The sequence below is a fragment of the Pipra filicauda genome, unplaced genomic scaffold (genome assembly GCF_003945595.2).
Source record: "Pipra filicauda isolate LSUMZ 115617 unplaced genomic scaffold, ASM394559v2 scaffold634_size201327_pilon, whole genome shotgun sequence".
Taxonomy (NCBI): domain Eukaryota; kingdom Metazoa; phylum Chordata; class Aves; order Passeriformes; family Pipridae; genus Pipra; species Pipra filicauda.
The window spans coordinates 155,662-170,825 of record NW_024104792.1 but is presented as its reverse complement, the minus strand read 5'-3'; the positions used below and the strand labels follow the sequence as shown (position 1 = coordinate 170,825).

General features: G+C 40.7%; 1 protein-coding gene across 1 annotated transcript in view; it reads left to right on the top strand.

Moving 5' to 3' along the window:
• Positions 1-15,164, top strand: part of COL22A1 (collagen type XXII alpha 1 chain) — a gene marked incomplete at its 5' end in the record, with an annotated part of 155,803 nt that overhangs the window by 18,139 nt on the left and 122,500 nt on the right. Inside the window, 6 exons of the mRNA XM_039388338.1 lie at positions 5,621-5,744; positions 7,743-8,018; positions 9,109-9,189; positions 9,801-9,914; positions 10,370-10,414; positions 15,111-15,164. Of these exons, the coding sequence (XP_039244272.1) occupies positions 5,621-5,744; positions 7,743-8,018; positions 9,109-9,189; positions 9,801-9,914; positions 10,370-10,414; positions 15,111-15,164 (694 nt within the window). The remainder of the gene's footprint in view (positions 1-5,620; positions 5,745-7,742; positions 8,019-9,108; positions 9,190-9,800; positions 9,915-10,369; positions 10,415-15,110) is intronic.

Below are 15,164 nucleotides of genomic sequence, written 5' to 3'. Positions count from 1 at the left end.
TTATTCTGTTTTTAGCTTTTTTTACTCATCTCACTGTATATTTCAATATAAGGCCCGGGACTTATATTTTCTTGATTTCATAATATTTTTTTCGTCCTGGAGTCAGCCTGGATTGATTTGCTCTTTTCCTCTCCTCTTCTTTCTCCATACAAACACACAGTTAAAAAAAAAAAAACAAACTAATAATATGATATACTGAAAGGAAAACTGTTTACTCCGAAGTCCATAAATGATATCAAGTCTAAGTAAATTCATGATCTGTGATCTGATTCTACCCAGCTAACTAAAGACATCTTGGTCTTAATATATACATAACTGGTCTGTGTGTAGGTAGAAATAAACCTATTTCACTTGTCTCACAGCAATCTCTTGGTTCTGCGTGACACTATGACAAGTAGGACTAGTGTGATCGCTGGAGTATAAGCAGGAACTATCAAGTATGAGTTGATAATCTTCATATCAGGCAACTCAGTCACCTCCGCTGTGATGTGATGTCTAATCCTAGTTTCCATAATTCAGCAGATAGAAATGGGGTGAATGAAAGTTTGAAGAGCTGTGAAGCAAGTCTAACAGTGAGAAATTCAAGAAGTGCAGCACAGACAAGTAAAATTAAGAAGCGGTTAACAACTGAAGTGATTGTTCTCTGTAAGAACCTCTGGGAAATCAAAGTTTAGTAAAGGGTCTTTGGCTAAGGAGAGTGGTAGACTGAAAGTCCGTGGTTACTTGTTAATGGCATCAAAAAGCAGCAGGGAAGAAAGGCCTACTTTTTATTATGAATGTAATTAACCACTGAAAAAAGTTATCACAGATTACAGAGAGTCGTCCGTTTGAATTTCTTTTTCAAATTAAGGGTTGAAGCACTTTGTTGTTGTTTCTATTGTTGTTTTCCCAGAAAGACTGAGGGAGTGAAGCCAGACCAACCAGCTGTGACAGTTTTCCGTCTGCTCAGATTACACCCATTTATTTGTTGTTGCTGTTGTCTTTAAAACAAGTAGAATATTTTATTGCCCAGGACAATAAGAAGTAAAACATCCTTAATTAGTAGATTGAAATGACTAAGCTTCCTTTGGAATGATTCTGAAACATGGAATTAAAGAAAGACTTTTATGTTTTCGACCTTTTGTATTGTAACTTCCACACTCCTCTGGTTTGGGAACAAACCCAAATGGATATAACACCATGGAAGGTGTTTGCATATTTAGTTCCTTTTAGCCTTTGTATGCCAGGACTCTGAGACACTGCATATAGAGTCATTGCTCACAGAAAATAAAATCTTGTAAAGTTGCACAAAACCCGTAACTGGAATAATAAACCAAACAAAAACATCTGTCCTATCTCGCAGATAACCTCAAGCAATGTTTAGTAACCAATAGCAACATCTCATAATTAGATACAAAATCATTAACTGAGTAATATATGTAATTCACTTTATTATCTGCTTAAAGGATTTGTATCCTTTTGTATAAGCAACAGTACTTTTACAAAGTGCCAGCTTAGCTGTCTGGGAAATGTGCCTACTCATCTTCCGATCTGTAACCTAAAACTATGAACTTCTTCCTCTTTGTGGTGAGGCATCATCTGTGAGCAGGCAAATGCAACAGACAGGAGCTTGGATGCAGTCAATGACCTAATCACTGAGAGACAGGTCTCTGTAGCTGGCTGAGGGCCGGTCCCAAAATCTGGCTGGTGCTTCTCCCCACTCTTCGTGTAGCTGGGACTGTCCTACTGTTTGTTTACAGCTCCTCAGAGGATCTTCTGGCCAAAATTGTGTCCCAGATGTATGGTTTTGAGTGCTCAGGCTTGTTTCTCATTACTGTTGTCTTGTCTAATGCCAAGATTTTGTCTCACTGTCTTGTTCTGTGTCTCCGAGTCCCGACTCCAGGGCCTTACTCCTGGCCATGTCCATCCCTCAGTTTTCTCTTGCCTGCTCTGGTTGCAACATGACTTGATCATGATCTCAGCTATCTTGGCTACCACTTCACAGAACTACCTGATTCTTGGTCAAGCTTCTAGTCATGATCTGTTTACTCTTTATATTGGTGCATTGTTGTCTTCCCTGGTTTCTGAGTCTTGGGCGTATACCTTGGTGTGTTTTTCTGGAGTTTCTGTTTCCTGACATCAGCTTTGACTTCAGTCACCTGCCTTAGGTCTCTCCATGAGCCCTTGCCCTGGTCTCATCATCTGTCTCCTTCCCAGAGAAGAAATTGTCCAAAAAGCTACAGGAGCCTCCTACACTGAACAAGAAACCTGCTGAAAGCATCCTTGTTCCTTATTTCTTCCCAAACATATATTTCATATGAGGAACAGCAGAGACAACTCAGATTGTTCAGCCTAGAGGACAGAAAGCTCAGGGAGGGAGAATCTTATCCATGTGTTTAGATACCTGATAGAGAAGAAGCAAAGAAGATGGAGCCAGGATCTCCTTAATCATATTCATTGACAGGCCGAGAAGGAATGGGAATAAATTAAATCCATGAATTCTAGACAGAAGAAAAACCTTCTTTAGCTTAGATGATCTCAAGAGGTCCCTCATTATCTCCTATTTATAACAAGGTAAAGGAGATTAGGCATGACTGAGACAGAATGACTGAAGGCTTTTTTGGTCTTTTAGAGGGTAAAGGACTGAAGGGAGAGCTGAGAAACATAGAACAGATTGCAGCAAAGAGAGGAGAACAAATTGTTCACATGGCTCCTGTGGAAAAAAAAGTTGTTTTGGGAAAATTAAACCATAGCAAGTGAGATTTAGGAGAGGTTTGGGATTATTTGGTGTTTTGGTTTTTTTGTTTTTGTTTTTTTTTCAGCATGTAGGACAGTGAAAGACAGGAAGAAATTACCTAGAGAGGTTGTATCTATTCCTTCACTGAGGTTTCTGAGGTAGAAGCCAGAAAGATGTCTGCCAAGGATATATGGGTGAGGTTGATTGTGTTGTGAAAATCCTTCTCGTTATTAAAATTTTTTCTTTGTAAAAGTTGTGATTCGACTGACCTTGTAGTTGAGTTAATTGACTCTTAGACTAACCTGCAGCATTGGGGGATTTTTTTGTCTTGGAGTTTTATGAGGCCTTCTTCTGCAATCTATCCTGTTGTCAGAATTATAGACCAAGGAGCTGGCAAAGTGCTCCCTGTAGGTACCAAGCATCCAGCAAACCTCTGTAGTATGGATCATCAGTCCAAGTCAGCCTTGCGTGAAAGAAGAAAATAAAATATTTCTGGGGACAGAAATTCCTGCCCTTGGATCTCTAAGTAAAGGTGAACTTCTAGATGGAGATCACTTTTTAGTGAGGAAATAAGTGAAAACTCCTAAACAAAGTTTTTATTATATATGTAGCAATGCATCTCTGTAAAAGAAGTAGGGACCAACAGCTTCAGAAAAAGCTTTTATTACATCTTCAGAGCAATGAGAGTGTCTTCAGATTTACTTTTGGCATGAAACCTTTTTCTGTTTGGAACTTGCAGCCAGTTCCTTGGTTGCTTTAAAAATCAGTTGAGGGTGGCAGGTAATAGGTCATTATAGCTTTCTGTCGGTTTAAATCTACCTGATGGGCTGTTTGTCAGCCCTGTGTGATGAGGTGTGGCCAGACTCACAGGGATATTTAGGTACCTAACTCCCAGTTATTTCTGTGGGCACTAAGCATTAAGCATCTGAAAACCCTTTCTGAAATTAAGCTTGCATAATGGTATTCCTGTTCCCAGCTCAGAGATGTCCAGAATCATAAAATCATTAAGGTTGGAAAAGACCTGTAAGATCATTGAGTACAACTGTTATCCTACACTGCCATTTTCACTACTAAACCATGTCCCCAAGTGCCATATCCACACTTTTTTTTGAGCATTTTCAGGGATGCTGAATCCACCACTTCCCTGGGCAGCCCGTTCCAACGCCTGACCACCTTTTTGGTAAACAATTTTTTCTTAATATCTAGTCTAAGGTGATCCTCTTTCCAGGTCCTACTTCCGTTCACATCCAGATGCTGCTTCTGGCCCTTCCTTAGATGGGTATCACATTTGTTAACCTCCCATCAACTCAGACCTCCTTGGTAAAATAACCAGTACCAAAAAATAAGACAGCCTTTTCTGCTTTCCTAAGGGAAGGAGCTAACACAGCAATGGATGAAGTCACAGTGTTCTGAATTTATAACTTGACTAAAAAGATAGGGAATTCAAAGCACAGATTAAAATGTGATCTAGTATTTTAGCATTAGGAAAGATCAGCTCTCAACCTTTGCTGTAATTGCAAACCAGACTATTCTGGAAATTTTGAGGACTTTTTGCTTTTAACATAATTAAAGGCCTCTAGTTTTATGTGCCTTTGACTGTGCCAGTTTCTGCATAGTGACAGATTATGTCACCTATTTGTTAAGAGAATCTGTCTTCATAGTTTGCTCTTCATTAATTGCTACCGTTGTGTTTTGTTTTCTAATGAATGCTTGTGCCTGACTGCTCAGATATGCCAAAGCAAAGACATGATATTTAGGAAGGGTTTATTTAGGAATGATCAGAGAAGCAGGCTGGCTTGGGCATGAAGAACCATGTTAACTGGGACTCTTCAAGTGAGAAAAGAGATGGCTTAGAGGCATTATAAACAAAGTCTGAAAAATCATGAATGCTATAAAAAATAAAACAAGAAGAGGTTCATTGTGTTGTCCCTGATAAGATCTGAGTTAGGTCCTGAACAAACTGGAGGAGGCTCCTTATACAGTGGGTAGCAGAGTGTGATTCCTTGCCAAAGGATGCTGTGAATGTCATAAGTTTACCTGAGTTCAAGGGGAAGATGAAGAAGAAGATGATTTATTTATAAGATAAATCCACAGAAATTTATTAATATAGAAATTGTTTTTGTCTCTGAATTTGACTCCCAGATCCCTAAAACTGGGGGTAGGAGAGAGATATGTTTGTTCTATTCATTCTTGTTCTTAGGCATCCAGTAATGGTTCGTGACAAAAAAAAAAAAAAAAAGATGATGCTGTATTAGTGATCCCTTCTGTCCACCCCTGCATCCCCATGTTATGGTACGGTTTTATGTTGGAGTAGAGTCAAACAGTGTTTGATTTGGTTGCGGTGTCATACCGAGTAAATTTCTGGCTAATGTGTTTGCAATGTTTGATTTGAGAAGGTTCTCCTGTTCTCACAGGCCATCAGCCAAGGAACATCTTCTTGGAAAGACATCAGTTGTAGTGCCTTTTTTGGGGCAAATATTACAATGTTTGTTGCTATAACTCTGTACTTTTATAGAGGGTTTCAGATGTTCCTGCCCATTCTCAGAAGTCACTGGTCTCCAGCACACCTGAAGAAGAACAGAATTATTTGCAGATTGTATGAACAGAAGCATCAAGTAAAAAACAACCTTTTTAACATGATGGATACTTGACTGCAGATTTTCACTATTTCTTATCCAATTTGAGAGCTTCTCCATCGGAATTAAAAAGGGCTTCACAAGGACAGAATTGCCTGGAGGGCACAAGCTCATGTTTATCTCTCTGCAGGCCTCCAAATAAAGCAGATTTTGTAGGAACTGTAATGATACTTTAGGGAACTATTACTGGGACATGGAGCGAGTTTTAGAAGTTCTGCTCTTCACTGCTGAACCTGATACAATGTTCTCTTTCCCCTCCCCATGCCAGGGATGTATTTCCACAAGGTCTGCCTGATGAATATGCCTTTGTAACTACCTTCAAATTCCGGAAGGCTTCCAGGAAAGAAGACTGGTATATTTGGCAGATTATCGACAAGTATGGCATACCACAGGTAAGAGGCCCTTTTGCAGCCAGCAGGAACAGCCTTCTTTCTCTATTTTTGTTGCCATGAACCAGTTTTCTTGCCTTATAAGGCCTCCCACTCCTTTTTCCTTGCAGACTGATAAAAATCCCTTTACCTGTTTTTCACTGCATTCTGCTGAAAATTCTTTACCTTTAATTCAACCCTGGAGGAAGGTTTGCACAGACCTTGGTTTTTATTAGTATGAAAATAAATGTGTTAGTTTGAAAGAGGGACAAAAAATACCATCCTTGCTCTTGAAACTACTGATGAGTTTTTAGTTGTTTTGTTCAGATAGTTCTGTTTAGGGAAATTATTTTGCCTGTTTGGAAAACTATTGTCACACAGAGCAGTGAGTTATGTCAGGTTTTTGCACAGAGTTCTTCTAGGTGTCATGCAAAATTTTATGAGTTCCTGCTTTTGATGTGGATGTAACACTTATTATAACTCCATAACCCTAAGTCCTGGCTGCTGCATGATATGATATAATATTTTTTCTTGAAGTACTCTCATGTTCTCAGAAGAAAAATGCCATAAAAGTGTACTAAAGGGCTGTCTGCCCTTAGACAGCATGTTCTTAACAGCTTACTAGAGTTTAGGTGTTTGAGTGTGCTTGAGGAGGGAGTGGTTTGGATGGGCTGTATGTTTTTCTGATCAGCAACAAATATGGTGCAGCACCAAATCTGATGCTGATGGCATTACTCATGACTCTAAACTGGAGTGTCAGCATGGGCTTACATAGCTGTGTAATTCAGTGTTGTTGCTTTGGGACTGGTATTCAAAACGATTTTGGGAACTCTCAGTGAAAGATAGGTGCAGTTGGAAGCGTTAGCTAACTGGGTTTGAGACAATGGTAAAAAGCTTAGATGACAATTATTATTCATTAAATGAAATATGTCTTACTGTGTTACCTGTATTGTTATTTGCTGCAGAATGAGAATGCATGTATCACGCAGTATTTCTTGGAAGAAGTTGAAAACTTGAACTGTTTAGGTGTGAAGAGAAAAAAACACTCAATATTTCCAGTAATAATGTCAAAGTACCTTAAAATGTGGTGCCAGAAGTGGGTTAGAGCCTCATAAGCCCCGTTTCATGTAAAGTCAGTCCTACTTTGGCTAGTCCATTGCACACCTGCACAGCTCACAGATGTAGACACTTCTGAGCCAATGCTGATCCGAGCTGGCATTCCCAGCCAGCACAGATCTCAGCTGCACGGAGAAGTTGGGTCAGATCTGGGGTCAGATCTGGGCTGCTTACATCACACACAGGTAGGTGCCAATGTGGTCCAAACTCCTTCCAGCTCTGCAGCTTGCAGACTCACCATTTGCTCCCCTGGCTCTGCCTGCTCCATTGCCTGCTGCTTGCTGGTAACTGCCTGACTTTGGTAAAAGAAGAAACCAATTTGTAAATGAACTAAAAGTATCATGTGTTCAAAAGCCAGTTTTTGCCTGCTCTGTACCTCTTAAGACAGGGGATGGTGTGTAGCTGTAGTTTTCTGTTCAAAGCATCTGAAATAACATGTGGGCAGTACTACAGCTCATCAGATTGGTTTCATACCGGGTGATGAAGCATTTGTCTGTGTCCAATGGGACAGCTGAGGACATGTGATGGGAGTAAAAAGCACAGAGACTGCTAGGAAGTAGTGAAGGAGTGCACAGGATAGAGGGATCCAAACCAGGTTCAACTTTGTCTCCCTGCCTTTGGGGAGATGCCCTTGATGTGCTACCACCCAACCACGCCCAAGCATTGCCTGGCTTTAGATGGTCATGGGTCTGCACCAAAGCCTGTGCAGCCACATTTTATTTACTAGCACAGGTGTGGGCTCCCTGTCCATATCTCTCACAAAACTCTGTCCAAGTTCTTTACTTGGGCTTCTCACCACAGGCTGTACCATCCCTGGATTTGTGGTGTCGGTGGTGATGGAAAGCAGTCAGGAGGAAGGAGAAGACTTTGTACTTTCTTAGAAAAATCCATTCTGTTTCCATGCAGGTCTCGATCCGCCTGGATGGAGAGAACAAAGCTCTGGAGTACAACGCCGTGGGGCTCACCAAGGACGCCGTCAGGGTGGTCTTCAGAAACACACGAGTCAGTGACCTGTTCGACCGCAACTGGCACAAAATTGCCCTCAGCATCCAGTCGAAGGCTGTCTCGCTTTACATAGACTGCAAACTGGTGCAGGTGCTGCCTATTGAAGACAGGGAAAACATTGACATTCAAGGAAAGACTGTGATTGGCAAACGCTTGTATGACAGTGTCCCCATTGATGTGAGTACGACTCTTCCAGATTAGAGCTGGGGTAATGTTCAGGATTGGGTTTGCAGCACATGAATGGGGTTTTGGGGATTATGTTGTAATTTACCCTTTTCCTGAGGCAGCATCACTGAAATGTTACCAGTGTCACATAGCTAAGACAGGTTGGCACCTTATCATGCGCAGGACTTGCTGTCTTTTTATGTGAGACTGACAGTGTCTCCATAATAGGGATTAAAAATGAGAAATTTCGTCTTTCTTCTGCAAGTGAAATAGCTTGGGTGCAGTACTGGAGAATTTCCAGAACTCTCAAGGAATTTCCTGATCATACAGAACGTGCTACAGTTAAAAGCAGAGAAAAAATCACACACAAATATCATCGAACTGGGTACTGAACTCCATGTAAAGGCCTCTTATTGTCTGATCTTGGCATTATGAATGTTTCCACCCATGATAGGAAGAGATGGGAGGGGAAAGGAAGCTTGTTAACTCAGGAGAGTCATGGTACATTCTCAGTTCCTTGGATATTAAATGACTCTCTGTACAATTGAAGTGGAGACCTGCAGGTTGGACCCGATTGTCCAGCAACAGTGTTAACCTGGTATAATTTATGTGTGATCATTTGGTGTTTGAGACTTGTGTAATCTTTCTATCTGTGCAAAATGGATGGCACGTGCATATTAAATGTGCGTATTAAACATCGTTTCTCATGTAGGGGTAAAAGGTCAGAAGATGCCAGGCACAGCCGGAGAAAAACAAACCTTCTGTCTAGACAAAATTCTAGGAGGGACAGTGGTGTCCAGGATATGTCTTCTCAGACAGAAATTTGGCTAGAACATGGGGATTAGCATGAATACCTCCACCAGAATTTTAATAGGTATATTCAGGGTCTCATTAGTTCAGCTCTCTCGGACCATGCTGAGATATTGGTCCATTATTGACAGGTACAGCTAGAGACTGACTACAGGATCCATGGAATCACTCTGAAGTTAGCACCATCTGGATTTTGTTTGTATTTGCCTGCTCTGTTTGTATCCAAGCAAAAGGACACGCGGTTTTTAATAATTCAGTGTGTCTGAGACTGTTGCCTCGCTTTGTTTTCCAGTTTGATCTTCAGCGGATGGTTATTTACTGTGATTCCCGGCATGCCGAGCTGGAGACGTGCTGTGACATTCCCTCTGGACCGGTAAGCTCCTTTTTGTCATTTATTCATTTTCACATGAACACTCTTCACTGAAATCTCTTAACATAAATCAGGAAATGTATGGCAGTATGGGATTATAATTTTTTTAATGAGGGTGAATGAAACCTAACTGTGTAATTGGTAATGTAGTAGAGCCAGAGGAGGACCACTGCAGATGGATGAGTATGAGAAATTTGAAGTTTCCAAGTTCCTCTTTCCTTGTCAAACTGTCAGGGGAAACAAAACCCTGAAGTGATGATGGAACAACAGAAATGCAGCGTGAAATATTCAGCGTGTTTCCCACTGGTTTTATTTGGGAACAGATAAAACCAGCACCAGTTGCTGCCTATTTTCCTGTGCCCAACTCTTACCAGAAACTTCCACCCTCCTTTCAACTCTTCTCCCCTCAATCTTGGTTAAAGAGATTCATTGTTCATTTTACCACATTTTTCCCTATTGCTTGGATGAATGGCTTTTGTGGGATTTCATTCCTCCTGAGGTCTCATTTGGCTGTGTGTTATACAGTAGTGCCTGTGGGGTTTCTCTAAAGAGCATGGAAGGGGAAACTTTCCGGCATCAAAGGCTTTGTCATGACCTTGGGTGTTTGGGTGCAGTGCCAGGTCACGGTCCTGACGGAAGCACCTCCCCTGGAATTGAGGCCCACTGTTGGCAGTGAGCAAGTTGGCCACCTCAAGACATTCAACTGCTCCTGTCTTGCTGGACAGAAGGTGAGTGTTGAGACAAGAATGTTTCATTTGGGGACGTCCATAGAAGCAATGGAAGTTTTCCCATGTATTTTCTCCTTACCTAGTTCAGTGATTTTGACCCTGCTGCTAGTCATGGTAGCAACATTGAAATAAAAGTAGTTATTTTTATCCAGGTCAGTTAGGTGCATCCTTCTTCAAAAAAAATAAACCAAACCAGATTCTGGAGGTAAATATAGCCACATTGAAAAAAATCTCATAGCTTTTGAAGATGGTATGCTTGCTTATGCTGGCTGTGACTGAGACCTCTGAGAAGCCAGTTCCATTGTCACTGCTCCTGAGGGCATGTCAGCTTTGTTCTCTTCTCCGCTTAAACCTAAAAACATTTTTGTTGTCCTCAGCAGTTGCAGGATCATGCCCCTTGCTTGGTTATATAATGAGAAGATTGGTCTGATTAATCACGTTTCTTTTTGTCTTAGGGGGAGAGGGGTCTAATTGGCCCTGAAGGTCCTAAAGGTCAAAAGGTCAGTAATATGTGTTAGTCCATTTGTTCAATAAAATCAACAACAATGAAACAGTTTCAGAGTAAGCTGAAGAGTTAAAGATTTTGAGAATTGAGAGTCAATTTAGCATATGACTAAGTTCAGACAGTTTTGGATGAGCCTGAGGCAGAGCAGGAGGCTCTGACTATCTTGTGTCTTTGTTCTACACTTGCATTTAGACGTTTCTGTTGCTGCTTTATGTCATTCTTAAAGTAAATATCTTGCACAATGCTTCCCTGTAGCTTTTAAACTGGCTTTTTGCAAGTTACTGTTATTCTCTACTAGGTCACGCACAGCTTCCATGGCAAGTCACCTGGAAAATGATGAGCTTCTTCTCTGTTGTGCCTTGCTCAGCAGTACTATATATCCATAAGTTTGGTAGCAGCCTTCCAGTCACACTCCACAAAATTTCCTGAAACTAACAGCAAAAGATTAGTCACAATCTGTTATCCTTATGAAGATTATCTGAGTCATGATGTTAAATATAGGCCATTTCCCTCAGCACTCCTTCCCAGATAGCAGGGTAGGAGAGTGGTTGTGATGTCTGCTTCAATTTTCACAGTGCAACCTTTATATTACCCTGCATGTTCTGCAAGTTTCTTTGATATACACGTGTACATTCAGCACAAACACATTTTCCTTCTGTGCTTGGTTACAAATAGAGCTGTGAGGCAATAGACTCTAAGGGAGTATAGGTACTGGAAGAAAACAGAGATTCATACACTGATGAAGAGGTGAAAGCCGGTGGTGGTGGTTCCCAGCTTTCCATCTGTGTGATGGAAAAGATTTTTGGGAACAAGTTGTATTCAAAACTGTTTGCATCTGAGTCACTTCTACAAATTCAGTCACTGAGTTTATATTTATTGTATGAATAATTGAATTACAGCTCACCAGAGTCACTCAGTTATTATGAAACACTGTGAGAGGGGAAAGGGGAAATCTCTGGGTCTTGGAAGGTCAGACATCCTCAAAAATGTATTGTGTTTTGGCAAAGCTTGGCTTGCTATCTGCAGGGACAAGGTCTGGAGTAAGGAGATGCGTTTTGGAGTATGTTTTCTGCTGCAATGAAAGAACATGGACTCATTAGTACTCAGATGTGCCTGACTGAATGTGCAGAAAACAGCTCCTTGTGCTTCCACATATATAAATAGCAACTTTCTATTTTAATCTGTGACAGCTTAAATAATGATGGGCTGTTTTGAAGAATAGCAGAGCCATGACTGTTGTGAGGAGGTTGCAGAAGGACAATAATGATAATAATAAAAGGGCCCTGCAGCAACATCTCCTTGTCTTTCACCACTTTGACAAGGTCTATACACCGGTCAGGGTGTCTGCCCTGTATAACATGGCACACTGCTGGGGTGCAGGAGGCACTAGTGGAATACAAAAGGGTGTTTATATAAGCACAGTATCAGCAGATTTTCTGTTACAGACCCCAAAAGGGCTGGCCCACTCCTGTATGTGTGTGGCTGGAGAGATCTAGAGATGTGTGTGACTTTTCTCTGGCGGTAGTGATTTGAGACTTGTACATAGACAAGGCAGGACTGTGTCACAGTCTCAAGGGCCTGGGGATGATGCCATTTAAATCCAGGATCTGACAACAATTTGGTACAAATGTGAAATTTCAGACAAATGACTTGGCTTCTGTATCTGCTAAATAAGGCAATTAATAGATTTTGCATCTGACTTGCAAAGACATTGTGATTAAATAACATATACTTCCCTTGACAGGAGTTCTTACATCACTTTTTCCAAGGACCAGCTCTTCACAGTCCTTGCTCTGTGTTCAAGAATGAATTTTGCACTCCTCATCTCTCTCTGCAGCATTACTGAGCTACCCAGGCTAAAATGCTGACCATGGGGAGTAAATTCAATGCTATTTGCAACTCCCCAACATTACCACCTGGTATTTATCAAAGAAAGACTAAGGGCCCACAAAAATATGAGTGGCTTCTGCATTACAGAGTTGTACGTGTCCATAATATGTTTTAGGATCATTAAACTTGGCTCCTCATTTCTATGGTGCAAGGGGTGTGTTTTAAAGCTTTGTTTTTGGGTAATGAAAAGGGTGTAAAGCTTTCTTAAGGTAACAAATAAAAAAGATTTCCATTTTTATTTGAATCCAAGAACATGGGCTTCAAGAAACACTAAAAAAAATTAAAATAATAAGATCTCTACTATACTCTTAGGCTTGATTAAATAGGCAGTGAGCATAACATAGGAGAAGACTGAACATTGATTAAACAGAGAGATTGGAGTAAACAAATAAATAAGAAAAGAAATTATCAGGGAAATAATGGAGACAGAACAACATCAGACCTCTGAGCCAAAATTCCTAATTTTCTCTATAGACATCATCACTACTAAACATCTCTTGTTTGGGATGAGTTGCAATGCTGAAATCTACCTCTAAATAACTGAGGCCCAAAGGATATTTAGGTAGGTTTTAAGTATTTCAGCATTGTCCAAAAACATTTTACAGGCTGATATTAAGAAATGTCCTGTGAGAGACTATATACAGCCATATAAGTAACCCAGCAAAGCAGCTGGTTCAGCTGTATCAGGAAAAAGGCCCACAGCTTGTGGTAGTCACCTGAGAAATTAGTCCCAGGAGAAACCAACAGGGAGAGAGATCAGTGCTAAAAACCCCCTTTAGCCCAGTACAGTGATCTTTGGAGAGGCTTGTGAGGCTCCTTCTCTAAGCTGTGAGAGTTTTGGGGTTTGGTTTGGTTTGGTTTGTTTTCCCTAGACCAGCAGTAGCTGGTGCGGTTTTTACTCTGTATTCAAAAGAAAAAGAAATAATGATTATGTGTTTCTCTATGTTTTCTTTAAAAAAGGTCATTTTGACAGTCTGTTAAGTAAAATGAATGTGGCTGCCATCTATTTGAGTTAAAAATGGAGAGACTTGTGTTCAGGTTCTGCTATCCTGAGCTCCTATAGCATATTCCTTCTTTTAGAGGAGGAGGTTTGGGCAGGCTTTTCTTACAATGTCATCTGTCCAGAGGAAATATTCAAAGTTTATAACCAGTGTGGGAAGATAATGAGTTTCCAATAATCTCTGAGTCTTCAAAGGCAGGGCAAAATGGGAGAGCTCACAGTTATTAAAAAAAGTGAGAAAAGTCCCTGGGAGATGAGCACCTCTGTCTCAATCACCCATGCTGCCAAACTGAGAGGAGACACAGTGATATGTCTTGGAAGGAGGTAAGATAAAGGAAGGTATTGGGAAAGAATTAGGCATTGACCAAGGTGCCTGAAGCTGGGTCCTATTGGTAAATTTTAGAGGCTAATCACAGCCCAGTCTAATTTATTTTCCTTCCATGCTCCCTCTGCATGCTGTGTTGTTTGCAGGCAGCCAGGATGGCTGGTTGGAGCACTGGGCTGATGGTCAACAGGCTTCTTCTCTCTTCCAGAGCTGCTATTGATCCGAGTTTAGAAAAAAATCTGTTCTCTGTGAGGTGTGTTTTTGTCCACATAGAAATGACAATGCTTACCTGCCCTTGAAAAGTTTGTGAAGTCCAGTGTATTAGACATCCTCTGACAGGAAGTATTTTTTCTCCAGATTGGAAAGGTTTGGTACTTTCAGTGACTTAGAAGAGATGGTTTCATAAAAACTTTCACGAATTTTACCACAGCCTTCCTAGTTGACCATGCCATTGCTATTGCATATATGCCACTTGCTCTGAGTTTTCTTTCTTTTGGCAAAAAACAGGACAGAAAGCTTAAAGAAAGAAACTTACCTGTGCTTTCAAAAGCTTTTAAGAAACTTTCCTCTGTTTTCTTCACCTGGGAAAAAGAAACCACGATCCTTACAAATGCTTCCAGTGTCTCATGTCTGGTTTTGAGATTGCAGAGCAGTACATGAAAATGATTTGCAGGTTTTCTCTGCACTTGCTGGTTTTGGCACCACTTTTAATTCTGTATCTGAAGAACATTTATGAAATCATATATCCTTTTTGATTCTTCATCCTTTTCACCCCTATCCTTCTGAGGAGACAAATGGAGAAAAAGTTTTGCTTCATTTTTGATTGACCGTTTTTCCCTTTTTCCTCCCCATGTATTTCCTTCCCCAGTTATAATTTTTCCACCCATCACAATTTGTATATTTTCAAATGTCTCTTTTCTACGTCCTCTTCCCTCTCTTCCATTGGAAAAAGCAGGGAGAGCAACTCTGTGTGCGCTGCACACTTGTGCGAGGGAAGAGAGGAGTTTTCTGATACTGAAAATTTAGTGTGACTGAAAACAAGGGGTTTGAATTTAAAAAGAAAAAAACCCAAATAAAATGTCAACAATATTTGCAGGTTTATCTTTTCCATATTTTAGGTGTGTACCCTCTAGGTCTTACGAAAACCTCCTTTCCAAGTTCTTCCTGGCTTAATAGAAAATAAGCACTTTTGAAGAGAAAGATCTCTGCTTTGCCAGTGCACTCTGAAGGCTTCTACCAGTATTTTCACATGAAAAATAGAATAGAAAGTCCATCTGAAAACTTGTACACTGAAGTCACCATAAATGCAATGAGATACACCCAGTCCTCAGGGCAGGAGCTGAAATCTTGGCTATAGAGACTGGGGGGACCAAAAGTTTCCATAATCTCAGGCAAACCCTTGTTGCATCACTTTACTTCTATGTTAAAAAAATGAATTAATTAACTCTGTGACAGTAACACACTTTCTTTTTCAAGGGAGAAAGAGGCAGTCCGGGGTTTCCTGGACTCAGAGGAGAAAAAGGAGAGTCG